This window comes from Stenella coeruleoalba (assembly GCF_951394435.1).
Source record: "Stenella coeruleoalba genome assembly, chromosome: 3".
In the NCBI taxonomy this organism is placed as follows: Eukaryota; Metazoa; Chordata; class Mammalia; order Artiodactyla; family Delphinidae; genus Stenella; species Stenella coeruleoalba.
The window spans coordinates 40,954,152-40,967,240 of record NC_137148.1 but is presented as its reverse complement, the minus strand read 5'-3'; the positions used below and the strand labels follow the sequence as shown (position 1 = coordinate 40,967,240).

At 37.1% G+C, this 13,089-nt stretch overlaps 1 protein-coding gene across 1 annotated transcript in view; it reads right to left on the bottom strand.

Annotated features, from left to right (window-relative positions):
* Nucleotides 1-13,089, bottom strand: part of NDUFS4 (NADH:ubiquinone oxidoreductase subunit S4) — a 119,207-nt gene that overhangs the window by 23,102 nt on the left and 83,016 nt on the right. Inside the window, exon 4 of the mRNA XM_079918752.1 lies at nt 5,671-5,744. Within this exon, the coding sequence (XP_079774878.1) occupies nt 5,671-5,744 (74 nt within the window). The remainder of the gene's footprint in view (nt 1-5,670; nt 5,745-13,089) is intronic.

Below are 13,089 nucleotides of genomic sequence, written 5' to 3'. Positions count from 1 at the left end.
TTGTAAAAAGAAAAGAGTTTGAAGAGTTCCTCTGGAATATATGCTGCGTTCAAAGTGGGACCTTTAGGATGAGGAGGATGAGGCTCTGGAGTTAAAACCCAAAGACCTAGGGGCATTTGTAATTCACTTTGTGTATGTTGGGGGAGGGAGAAGTAAGAGGTGGGAAGCAGGGGGAAAAAGAAGCCATGGGAAAGCATTCAGTCTTTTCTTCTATCCCAATCCCCAGTTCACAGAACCAGCCTTCCACAGGAAGTGAGGAATGGTGAGAAGGGAGACCTAGGCAAAAAAGAGGAGCAGAGAGGTAGTTGCTGGAATTATCAATAGCAGGAAGAAGAAAACTTTTAGTCTTAGAGATGAGGGCATTCTTAGGTAAAAAGATGGACTTACACAATGCCTTATTTGATTAAGAAATTGAAAACAGGTGATTAACATGGGTTTTATGATGTAATATAGGTCTCTTTTAGCTATTTTATTTCACTATTATATGTAATGTAAGAGTTTACACTTATCCTTGATTGATATTGGGTAAGAGTGTCTGAAGAACAGAACTGCATTTCTTTTTTAAAAATTTTTATTTTTTGGTCAAGCAGTGCAGCTTGTGGGATCTTAGTTCCCCAACCAGGGATTGAACCCAGGCCCTTGGCAGTGAAAGTGCTGAGTTCTAACCACTGGACTACCAGGGAATTCCCCACATTTCTTAAGTAATAAAATGTGAACTTTTAAAAACTGGGTAAGTTTTCCTGTTTTTTTTAATATTCACCTAGAATATGTGTATAATGAATGTCTTGTATAGCTTGAAGTATTCTAGATTAGTGCTGTCCAATAGAAACAGAATGTGAACCATACATATGATTTTAAATTATCTAGGAGCAACATTTAAAAAAATGACTAAAAAGAAACAGGTAAGCCTTTAATCATTTTTTTCCCTAGCCCAATACATATGTGAAATATTATCATTTTAATATGTAATCAATATAAAAATTAGATATTTAATGCTTTTTTATACTAAGTCGCTGAAATCCAATGTATATTTTACACTTAACAGCACACCTCAATTCCAACTAAACACATTTCAAGTGCTACACAGCCACGTGTGCCTACCATACTGGACAGTGCACATCTAGATGACTGATTTTTTAAGATCTACCAGCAGCATAGTATCAGAAGAATCACTGGACTTGGAACCTAGAAACTTGGGCCCTATCAGCTGGGAGCTATGTGATGGATACTGGTCTTGTTTTATTAACTTCTCTAGGTCTCAGTATCCTTTAAAAAGAAAAGTTTAGAACAAATAGCATACAGCTTGGAAATAACTCTAAAGTTATGAAATAATCATCTTAAGTACACTGGAATATACTTTAGGGTACTAACTCTTAAACTAAGGATAAGCTGCAAATTAACTTCACAGAAAAACGTTTACTGGTTGCATTTTACAAACACACTAAAATATAAGAAATTGCTAATCATTCTACTATAATTTTATTTCTTCAGGTTTCTACTTAGAGGGAATTAACAGTTCTTCTAAAAGATACAACAAGTAGCCAAATTAATTTAAAGTGATTTAAGGAAAAGTTTAAAACATGATCTGGAGAATAATTTGTAACATCACTAAATATAATGTTGAATTTACCAATTTTTATTCAGCATATTAAAAGATGAAGACGAATGAGACTGGGTGTTTTCCCTGGTAGGTGCTTATAATTCAGTAAGCAGGGTAAAGTATTACAGTTTGAGTAAGAGGACTATGCCTTATTAACTAATGATCCCCAGAACCTAGCCACCACTGCTGGCATATGACAGGGTACTCAACATATGTATGACTGAATGCAATACAAAAGAAGTAAAATACAATACCATACTATAAGAGCTGTAAGAAAGGAACAAATCATTGTGGAAGTTAAAAGGAAGAGAGGGCACATCTATTTGGAGGTGGGAGAGGGAGGTGGGAAAGGGAAATAAGAAAAGGGATCAGGAAGGAGATAACATTTAAAATGTATTTTGAAGACTAGGTTGGAGCTCACAGGCAGGAAAAAAGAAGAGAAAGGGAACAGAATGAGGAAGAGGTTATAGAAGGAAGAAACTAAAGCAGGCTTGGGGATAAGGGCAGGAAGAAGAGCTGAGGCATAGTAATATAAAGTTAGGTTAGTACTTGAGTGATAATTCAAGTTCTTCACAATATAAGCACTAACTTATCAATTGAGAAAAGTGTATCTATTAAGCACAGGCCTTTTGAAGTGTCTGAATAAAGAATATTTTGGATTTATAAAAATGTCAGGGAAGAAAGGGTCTCAGTATTGAGGGAATACATATAATTGTTTACATGAGGGGTCAGGCAATATTTTCTGTAAGTGGCCAAGTAGAAAATATTTTTAGACTTTGGGAGCCATAAGGTCTCTATTACAACTATTTAATTCTACTATTATAGCTGAAAAGAGGTCATAGACACTACATGAATGAACATACCTGTGTTCAAATAAAACTTACCCCCTTATAAGTATGTGGCCTTGTTAATGTTATAATATCTCTAAACCCTCAACTTCCTTGAACTGTAAAATGAGAATAACTGTTCTTGTTTCATTGAGTTGTAGTGAGAATTTAAATTAGAATGAAAAGCACTTAGCATAGTGACTAGCTCATGACTTGGTGTTTATGAATGTTAGCTTTATGTTATGATGATACCCATTAACTGAGTCTGATATATAGGCATTAAAAATGTTTTCTAGAAAGCAACGGAATCTGTAAATCTTGTTCTTCATTGTACTGATTCTCTACAGTACAATCTTTTGTGTCAAGGGAAATGATGGTCATGACTTTTTTAGAAAACCATTTAAAAGTAAGGGAAATTAGAAAACGAAGGAGGAGATGAAAGGTAGATTGTTTATTTTCAGAACAGTTCCCTTCGTGTACAAATTATCTTTTTTTTGTGTGGTAGTTTTACCCTAACCTCCTATTTCTAGACACTACTGAAAGGCAAACTAATGCTCATAACTGGACTGCCAGATTTTACTATCAACACAGAATTATCTATATCAACAAAAACAAATGTTTCCTTCTAGAGCATATGATGAATAAGGCACTGGTTAGACAGTAAAGAAATAAAGATATATATGAGCTGGTTCATGGGCTTGACATCCTTAAGTCTATAGTTTTTTATCATTACTCAATCCAACTTATTTTAAAGATGAAGAAACATGTTTATAGTGAAACATGACTGGCTCAAGGTCTCCTGTGGGGCAATTACAGAATGAGAATCCTAGTTTCTAGCCTCTTAATCCAACAGTCTTTCATGTTAGTGCTTCTGAACCATTTCTTTTTATAGCCTTAACCTACCAGAACACTGGTTCACATAACCTTCAATAGCACTAGCTTACAACAAAATGATGCTTGGTGTGGAGGGGAAGCGGGCATCCGTTTGTATGCCCCCCACCACTATGGACCTACCCAAGAGAGCAAAATCAGAATAGAGGGCATGCTGGGCAATTTGGAAAAGATCCTCCACCCCATGATTCTGTACCATTTCAATGGTGTTTGTTTAGACTTGCTGCCACGATAGCTGCAGAAACAGGACTTATCTATTTAAAGACATATAATGCTAAATGTTAAATAAATGAGGAATGAGGAATAATCATTGAGGACTTCCCCAGGAGATGAAAGTGGCTTCAAATTCTTGAGTAGAGGAAAATATTTTAGAAAGTCAATAATTTCACCACATAGCAAGTGTCCATTATATAGGTTTTGTGTTATGTTGCTTTGTTTCCAGTATGTACCTAACTCTTGCTACATTGTAGGTTAGAATTCCTGATCCACTGTTTTTCTGTTTTTGTTTTTTTAATTTTATCTTGGCCATGCCACATGGCTTGTGGGATCTCAGTTCCCCAACCAGAGACTGAACCCGAGCCACAGCAGTGAAAGTGCCAAATCCTACCATTCAACCACCAGGGAACTCGCCTGGTCCACTGGTAGCTTACAGTTTTATAAGGTAATATCCTCTAAACTTTTTCAAGTTTTACTGTCTATTGACTTTGATAATGCTCCTCAATTTTCATTCTGGTGTTGGGGGTAGAAATCAGAATGGAAAGGCACTTGATTTTAACAGCAGCAGTGGTTAGTTCACACCTGCAAATCACATGGCAACTATAGTCAGGCAGTCCTTGTGCCCACTCTGTTAAATCATAATAATATTTTAAAGACTATAACCACTTTGAGAACAAATATGTAATTCAGAAATTTGGAAAATGCCAAGAAAGTATTAATAAGGAATTACACTTAAATCTTTTTTTTTAATTTCAAAAGTCTACTACTAATAAAATAAACTGATATACTATTACATACTTACTTAACTATGTTCTAAGCACTTTAATTAACCCATTCAATCCTCACAACAATTTCCATTGTACTTCCATTTCCTCCTGTACAGAGTCAAACAGCGATCCGACATGGATTCAAACCCAGGCAGTTTGGCTTTAGACTCTTAATCATAAGGTATATAATATGAACTTAGGATGAAAAGAAAATATTTCAGATAATAATAACCTTTACAGTGCTTTCACGTTTATATCAAATGTTAGATAATGCTAATAATCTTTTACACTTATATATTGCCTTATAGTAATAACATACTTAAATGGACAGTATGTCATTCAAATAGATAGCTAAATTAGATACAAATTCGATTTGACCAACTAGGACAACAGAATGCATTAGATACAAATGCACAGTACTGCATTAAAATCCGAGAGAAACAGCAGAAATAACAGATGGAGAGGGAGGTAAGGAACAGGACTAATAGTTACCAAACGTCTATTATGTATCAAGTACTGGATAAGTACACCTTAAGATAAGTACCATTATTTCAACAACGAAGAAACATTAAGTCCATGATGAAATTAATCCAAAATCATGTAGCTTCAAGTGGCATAAGGATTAGAATTCAGAATGGTCTGCCTCCAAAGCCTCTTTTCACTACTGTGTTGCATGGCTTAACAGCAGGAAATGAGAAAAAAAGACATTCTGTATTTTTGTTGAAAGCAAGACCAACATAGGCCAATAGTTTTAGGTGGCTACAGTAGTTTTGAGGTATAATATACTCTGAGGCTGTATTAATATAATTGTAGACATGAGATTATGCTTGGTACTAGGCCCAACATATCAATAAAAGTGGCAAATGTAGACATTTAGGCTTACATGAAATTTTAGAGGAAGTATGATAATGATAACTATTTTCAAATAATTGAAAAGCTATTAGGTAAAGTAACAGACATGAGATTTTGGCTCAAAGTAAGAAAATAATAACCAGATGTCAAAACTGGAATAGGTTGCCTTATGAGATGTTTAATTGGAGTTTAAAAACCTAATGTCAATGATTTTGCAGAGGAATTCATAAGCAAGATAGGAATTAGACAAGTAGTTTTATTCCCTGTCTCTACTTCAAATTTAGAGCAGTTTGACTTATATGTTACATGTGCATTTTACTTTTAGATTTTTTTTTTGGAGGGGTATGTTCTCATGTTGTAAAAAACAAAAAAATCTAAAAACCACTGGATTAGATACATTGAGAGATTTCATTCAACTTAATGCCAGTTAGGGATATAGTATCTGATTAAGGTTAAGAACATAAAATCATATCTTGATTTTATTTGTCAAAGCAAAACAAAAACAAATCAAACTTACCATTTTTTTCTGCAAAGGCAATTGCGTCGTCTTTAGTACTGAAAGCTAGAACCATGTTGGACAATGGATCAGCCCTGTAAGAAACAATTTTTTTCCAGGATTTAACATTAACCTCTGGCTGAAAATTACTTATTTTAAATCATTTCTTTAAAACTGTTAAATGTTTGAATATGTTTTTCTGTGTTAAATTTGATTTTTCTAACATGTATTGTCAAATTAAAAAATTTTAAATTGTAGAGATATTCAGCAATCTTTAATCTCAAATAAAATCATTTATTAAACTTAAAAAAAAACTAGAGGAGAATGAGAATCCTCTTAGGTTTTTCTTTAAACCTTACAAATTCATCAAAATGAGAAGGAACGTGGCCAAAATGGTGGACTAGGAAGACCCTGAGCTCACCTCTCTCACAGACACACCAAAATTACAACTATTTACACAGCAACTATTGAGAAAAACTGGAATCTAGTGGAAAAGATCTTCTATAACTAAAGATATAAAGAAGGAACCACAATGAGACAGGTGGGAGAGGGAGACCCCTACCCACGGTGGGCTACCCACAAAGAGAAGGATAATTACAATTGTAGAGGTTCTGCCCAAGGAGCAATGGGTCTAAGCCCCACATTGGGCTCCCAAGCCTAGGGATCCTGCACTGGGAAGACGAGCCCCCAGAACGTTTGGCTTTAGCCAATGGACCTTACTTTCAGGAGACCCAGAGGGCTGTGGGAAGTAGAGACTAACTCTTAAAAGGTACACACAAAATCTCACATACTTTGGGACCCAGGGCAGAAGAGTAATTTGAAGGCAGCCTGGGTCAGACTCACCTGCTTATCTTTGAGAGTCTCCAGAAGAGGCAGGAGGCAACTGTAGCCTGGGGACATAGAAAACTGGCAACAGCCATTTTGGGGAGCTCATTCTACCACGAGGACAGTGGCAAGTGCCATTCTGGAACACTCCCAATAGCTTATTACCACTGGAACCCACAAGGCTGTAGGCACCGATCGTGAGGTGCCTCAGGCCAAGCAATTAACAGGGTGGGAACACAGCTCTACCCACCAGCAGGCAGGCTGCCTTAAGAACTTCTGAGCCCACAGTGGCCCCGGGACACAGCCCTCTCCACTAGAGGGCCCTGCAGCCAGAGACCCCAGGACCACAGCAGACCCTCAGCCTGCCATAGAGGACCCAGCCTACCCACCAACAGGCAGTACCAGCCCTGGGACCCCACAGGCCCTGGCTCTGTGGACCATCAGGACAACACCAGCTCTGAGACACCGTGGATCGTGGATCCCTCACAATCCCTCACCTCCCTCAGCTGTCCTGGTACCACCCAGCAGTGGACAACAGCAGTTCAGCAGGAACCCCCAGGATTCTGCAGCCAGAGATCCCAGGACCCAGCTCTGCCTACCAGTGAGCCGGGACTAGCCCCAGAACCCCTTGGCCTTGGCCCTACTCACCATTCGTTTGACACCAGCTCTAGGACCCCTGGACCCTGCAGCAAGAGACCACAGGACTTAGCTTCATGCAACAGTGGGAGGAAATTAGCCCCGGAACCAGACCCTGTCCACCAGCAGGTGGTCCCAATCCCAGGACCACTGCAGCCCCACAGCCTGCTTTATCCAGGATCCAGCCAACACACCAGGAGGTTGACACCAGAACTGAGACATCTTGGACTACTAAACGAGCTGACCTGGAGTCCAGCGCCACGCACCATGAGGCCAGCACTAGTGTTAGGACACCACAGAACCCACAGCCAGCCATGTCAGGAAATGACCCCACCGACCAGTAGGCTGACACTAGATCCCGGAACCCAGCTCTGCCAACTAGGGAGCCAGCACTAGCCCTGTGACACCCTGGGTTTCCGCAGCCAGCCTCCTCCACACGACGTAAGGCCTAGCAAACAACTGGACCACATCTATCTGACTGCCCACAGTAGTCAACCTGCCACAACAGAAGGACCCATGCAGCCCACACAAGCGGCACCCTTAGCGCATATAGCTTTGGTGACAAGAGGGGAGTGTGCTGCTAGGACACATAGGACATCTACAAAAGGCCACTTCTTGAATGTTGGGAAACAAAACTAACCTGCCAGATACAAAGAAATAAAAAGGGCAAATCAGGCAAAATGAGGCAAGAAAATCAGTTCCAAACGAGGGAACCAGATAAAACACCAGAAGAACTAAGTGAAGTGGAGATACCCAATAAAGTGTTAAAAGTAATGATTGTAAAGATCAAAAAAATCAGGATAAAAATGGATGACACAGTGAGAAGTTTAATGAAAAGAAGATATAAAGAAGAACCAAACAGAGTTGAAGAATACAGTAACTGAAATAAAAAGTATACTAGAAGGAATCAACAGATGATGCAGAGGAATGAGTAAGTGAGCTGGAAGTCAGGAGTAGTGGAAGTCATTGAAGCTAAAAGAAAAAAAAAAGAAAAGAATAAAAAGAAATGAGGACAGATTAAGAGACCTCCGGGACAACATCAAGCATACGAACATTTGCATTATAGGGGTCCCAGAAGAAGAAAGGAGAAAAAAAGGGGTAGAGAACATATTTGAAAACATAATAGTTGAAATCTCTAACCTGGGAAAAAGAAACAGACATCCAGGTCCAGGAAGCACAGCAAGTCCCAAATAAGATCACCCCAAAGAGGACCAGAGCAAGACACATTGTAATTAAAATGGCAAAAATTAAAGATAGAGAATATTAAAAATTAAGAGGGAAAAGCAACAAGTTACTTACAAGGGAACTCCCCGTAAGGCTACCAGCTGACTTCTCAGTGGTAACTCTGCAGGCCAGAAGGGAATGGCATAATATATTTTAAATAATACAAGTAGAAAAACCTACAAACAAAAATACTCTACCCAGCAAGGCTTTCATTCAGATTTGGTGGAGAAATCAAAAGTTTTACAGACAAGCAAAAGCTAAGAGATTAGCACCACCAAATCAGCTTTACAGGAAATGTTAAAGGTAGTAAATCAACCATGTAGAAAGCTACTTGGAAGATTAAAAGTCAAAAGTAGTAAAATCATATATGTCCTCATAAGCAGTTAAAAGATACACATAACAAAGATGTAAAATATGATGTCAAAAACTGTATTCTTAGGGGGAAGGGAATAAAAATACAGGGTTGTTAAAATGAGTTTGAAATTAAGAAAGCAACTTAAAATAATCACACACAAACATATAAATTGTTATATATAAACCTAATGGTAACCACAAACCAAAAATCTATAATAATACACAAAAAAGAGAAAGTAATCCAAATATAACACTAAAGATAGTCATCAAATCCCAAGGGAAGAGAACAAAATAAAAAGGAACAAAAACTATAAAACAACCCAAAACAATTAACAAAATGGCAATAAGTATATACCTATCAATAATTACTTTAAATGTAAATGCTCCCTCCAATCAAAAGACACAGAGTAGCTGAATGGATATAAAAACAAGCCTCATATATATGCTGCCTACAGGAGACTCACTTTGGACCTAAAGACACACTGGAAGTAAGGTGATGGAAAAAGGTACTCTTTGAAAATGGAAATGAAAAGAAAGCTGGGGTAGCAATACTTATATTAAAGCAACAACAGCAAAACAGAGTTTAAAACAAAGACTGCAACAAGAGACAGAGAAGGACATTACATAATGATCAAGGCATCAATCCAAGAAGGAAATATAACAATTGTAAATATATATGCACCCAACATAGGAGCACCTAAATACATAAGCAAAATTAACAGACATAAAGGAAGAAATTGACAGTAACAGAATAATAGAAGGGGACTTTAACACTCCTTCTATCAATGAACAGATCATCCAGACAGAAAATCAATAAGGAAACACTGGCCTTAAATGACAAGACAAACGGCCTTAAAAGTTATACATTTGTATAAATATAAATATATATATATATATATATATACACACAACAACATTCCAAACACAAGCAACAGAATACAAATTCTTCTCAAGTGCACATGGAACATTCTCCAGAATAGATCACATGCTAGGCCACAAAACAAGTCTCAGTAAACTTCAGAAAACTGAAATCACATCAGTCATCTTTTCCAACCAAAACACTATGAGACTAGAAATTAACTACAAGAAAAAAGCTGCAGGGCTTCCCTAGTGGCGCAGTGGTTGAGAGTCCCCCTGCCGATGCAGGGGACACGGGTTCGTGCCCCGGTCTGGGAGGATCCCACATGCCGCGGAGCGGCTAGGCCTGTGAGCCATGGCCGCTGAGCCTGCGCATCCAGAGCCTGTGCTCCGCAACGGGAGAGGCCACAACAGTGAGAGGCCCGTGTAACACACACACACAAAAAAGCTGCAAAAAAACAAACACATGGAGGTTAAACAATATGCTACTAAACAACAATGATCCAAAATCTACAGGATGCAGCAAAAGCCACTCCAAGAGATAAGTTTAAGGTGATACAAGCCAAACTCAGGAAACAAGAAAAATCTCAACAACCTCACCTTATACCTAAAGGAACTAGAAAAAGAACAAATAAAACCCAACGTTAGTAGAGGAAAGAAATCATAAAGATGATAGCAGAAATAAATGACAGAAACTAAAAAAATACAGAAGATCAACAAAACTAACAGCTGATTCTTTGAAAAGATAAACAGAACTGATAAACCTTTAGCCAGACTCAGCAAGAAACAAAGAGGGCCCAAATCAACAAAATTAGAAATGAAAAAGGAGAAGTTACAGGCTGCACCAGAGAAACACAAGGAATCATAAGAGATTACTATGAACAACTATATGCCAATAAAATGGACAATCTAGAAGAAACAAATTCCTAGAAATGTACACTCTCCTAAGACTGAACCAGAAAGATATAGAAAATATAAACAGACCAATTACCAGTGATGAAATTGAATCAGTAATTTAAAAACTCCCAACAAAAGGAAGCCCAGGACCAGATGGCTTCATAGTTTAATTCTACCAAACATTTAGAGAAGTTAACACTTACCCTTGTCAAACTATTTCAAAAAATTGCAGAGGGAAGAGCACTTCTGAACTCATTCTACAAGGTCAGCATCTTCCTGATACCAAAACTAGACAAAGATATCACACACAAAAAAGGAAACTACAGGCCAATATCACTGATGAACAGATGTAAAAATCTTCAACAAAATACTGGCAAACCAAATTCAACAACACATTAAAAGGTTCATCTACCATGATCAAATGGGATTTTTCCCAGTGATGCAAGGATGATTTAATATCTGTAAATCAATCAATGTGATACACCACATTAACAAACTGAAGAATAAGAACCATATGATCATCTCAATAGATGCAGAAAAAGCTTCTGATAAAATCCAACATCCATTTATGTTAAAAACTCTCCACAAAGTGGGTTCAGAGGGAACATACCTCAACATAGTAAAGGCCACATATGATAAGCCCAGAGCTAACATTACAGTCAATGGTGAAAAGCTGAAAGTATTCCCTCTAAGATCAGCAACAAGTCAAGGATGCCCCCTCTCACCACCTGTATTCAATATAGTACTGAAACTTCTAGCTATAGCAATCAGACAAGAAGGAATAAAAGGAATTCAAAGTGAAAAAAGAAGTAAAACTTTCACTGTTTTGCAGATGACATGATACCATATACAGAAAATCCTAAAGACATCACCAAAAAACTACAAGAGCTCATTAATGAATTTGGTAAACTTGCAGGATACAAAATTAATACACAGAAATCTGTTGCATTTCTATACACTAATTATCAGAAAGGGAAATTAAGAAAAAAACCCATTTACCATTGCATCAAAAAGAATAAAATACCTAGGTATAAATCTAACAAAAGAGGTTAAAAAACCTGGACTTGAAAAACTGTAAGACTCTGATAAAAGAAACTGAAGACGACACAAACAGATGGAAAGATATACCATGTTTATGGACTGGAAGAATTAATATTGTTAAAATGATCATACTACTCAAGGCAATGTACAGACTCAATGTAATCACTATTAAAATACCAATGGCATTTTCACAAAACTAGAACAGATAATTCTAAAATCTGGATGGAAACACAAAAGATCCTAAATAGCCAAAGCAATCTTGAGAAAGAACAGAGCTGGAGGTATCATGCTCTCTGACTTCAGATTTTTCTACAAAGCTACAGTAATCAAAACAGTATGGTACTGACATAAAAACAGACACATAGATCAATGCAACAGACTACAGAACCCTGAAATAAATCCCATGCACTAATGGCCAATCAATCTATGACAAATGAGGTAAGAATATACAATGGAGAAAAAACAGTCTTTTCAACAAATGGTGCCAGGAAAACTGGACAGCTACATGTAAAAGAATGGGATTAGAACATTTCCTCACACCATATATAAAAATAAACTCAAAATAGATTAAAGACCTGAATGTAAGACGAGGAGCCATAAAACTAGAAGAAAACATAGGCAGAACACTCTTTGACATAATTCATAGCAATACTCTTTTAGATCTGTCTCCTAGGGCAAAGGAAACAAAAGCAAAAGTAAACCAATGGTACCTAATCAGATTAAAAGCTTTTGCACAGCAAAGAAATAAAAAAAAAAACAAAAACACTGACAAAATGAAAAGATAACCTACTGAATAGAAGAAAATATTTGCAAATGATATGACTGATATATCTAAAATAAACAGCTCATACAACTCAATATCAAAAAAACAAACAACCTATCAAAAATATACAGAAGACCTGAATAGATATTTTTCCAAAGACATACATACAGATGGCCAATAGCTACATGAAAAGATGTTAAATATTCCTAATTATTACAGAAATGTAAATCAACACCACAGTGTGATATCACCTCATACCTGTCAGAATGGCTGTCATCAAAAGGCCACAATAACAAACATTAGCAGGGATGTGGAGAAAAGGGAACCCTTGTGCACTGATGGTGGGATTGTAAATTGGTGCAGTCACTATTGAAAACAGTATGGAGGTTCTTCAAAAAAACTAAAAACACAACTACCATATGACCCAGCAATTCCAATTCTGGGCATATATCCAGAAAAAAACAAAAACACTAATTTGAAAAGATACATGCACCCCAAAGTCCACAGCAGCATTATTTACAGTTGCCAAGATATGGAAGCAACCTAAATGTCCATCAACAGACGAATGGATAAAGATGATGTGGTATTCATATGCAATGGAATACTACTCAGCCACAAAAAAAGAATGAAATTTTGCCGTTTACAACAACATGGATAGACCCAGAGGGTATTATGCTTAGTGAAATAAATCAGACAGAGAAAGACAAATACATATTTATGTTATCCCTTATATGTGGAATCTAAAAAAATAAAACAAATGAATAAATATAACAAAACAGAAACAGACTCACAGACAACAAACTAGTGGTTCCCAGTGTGGAGAGGGAAGAGGGAGTAAGATA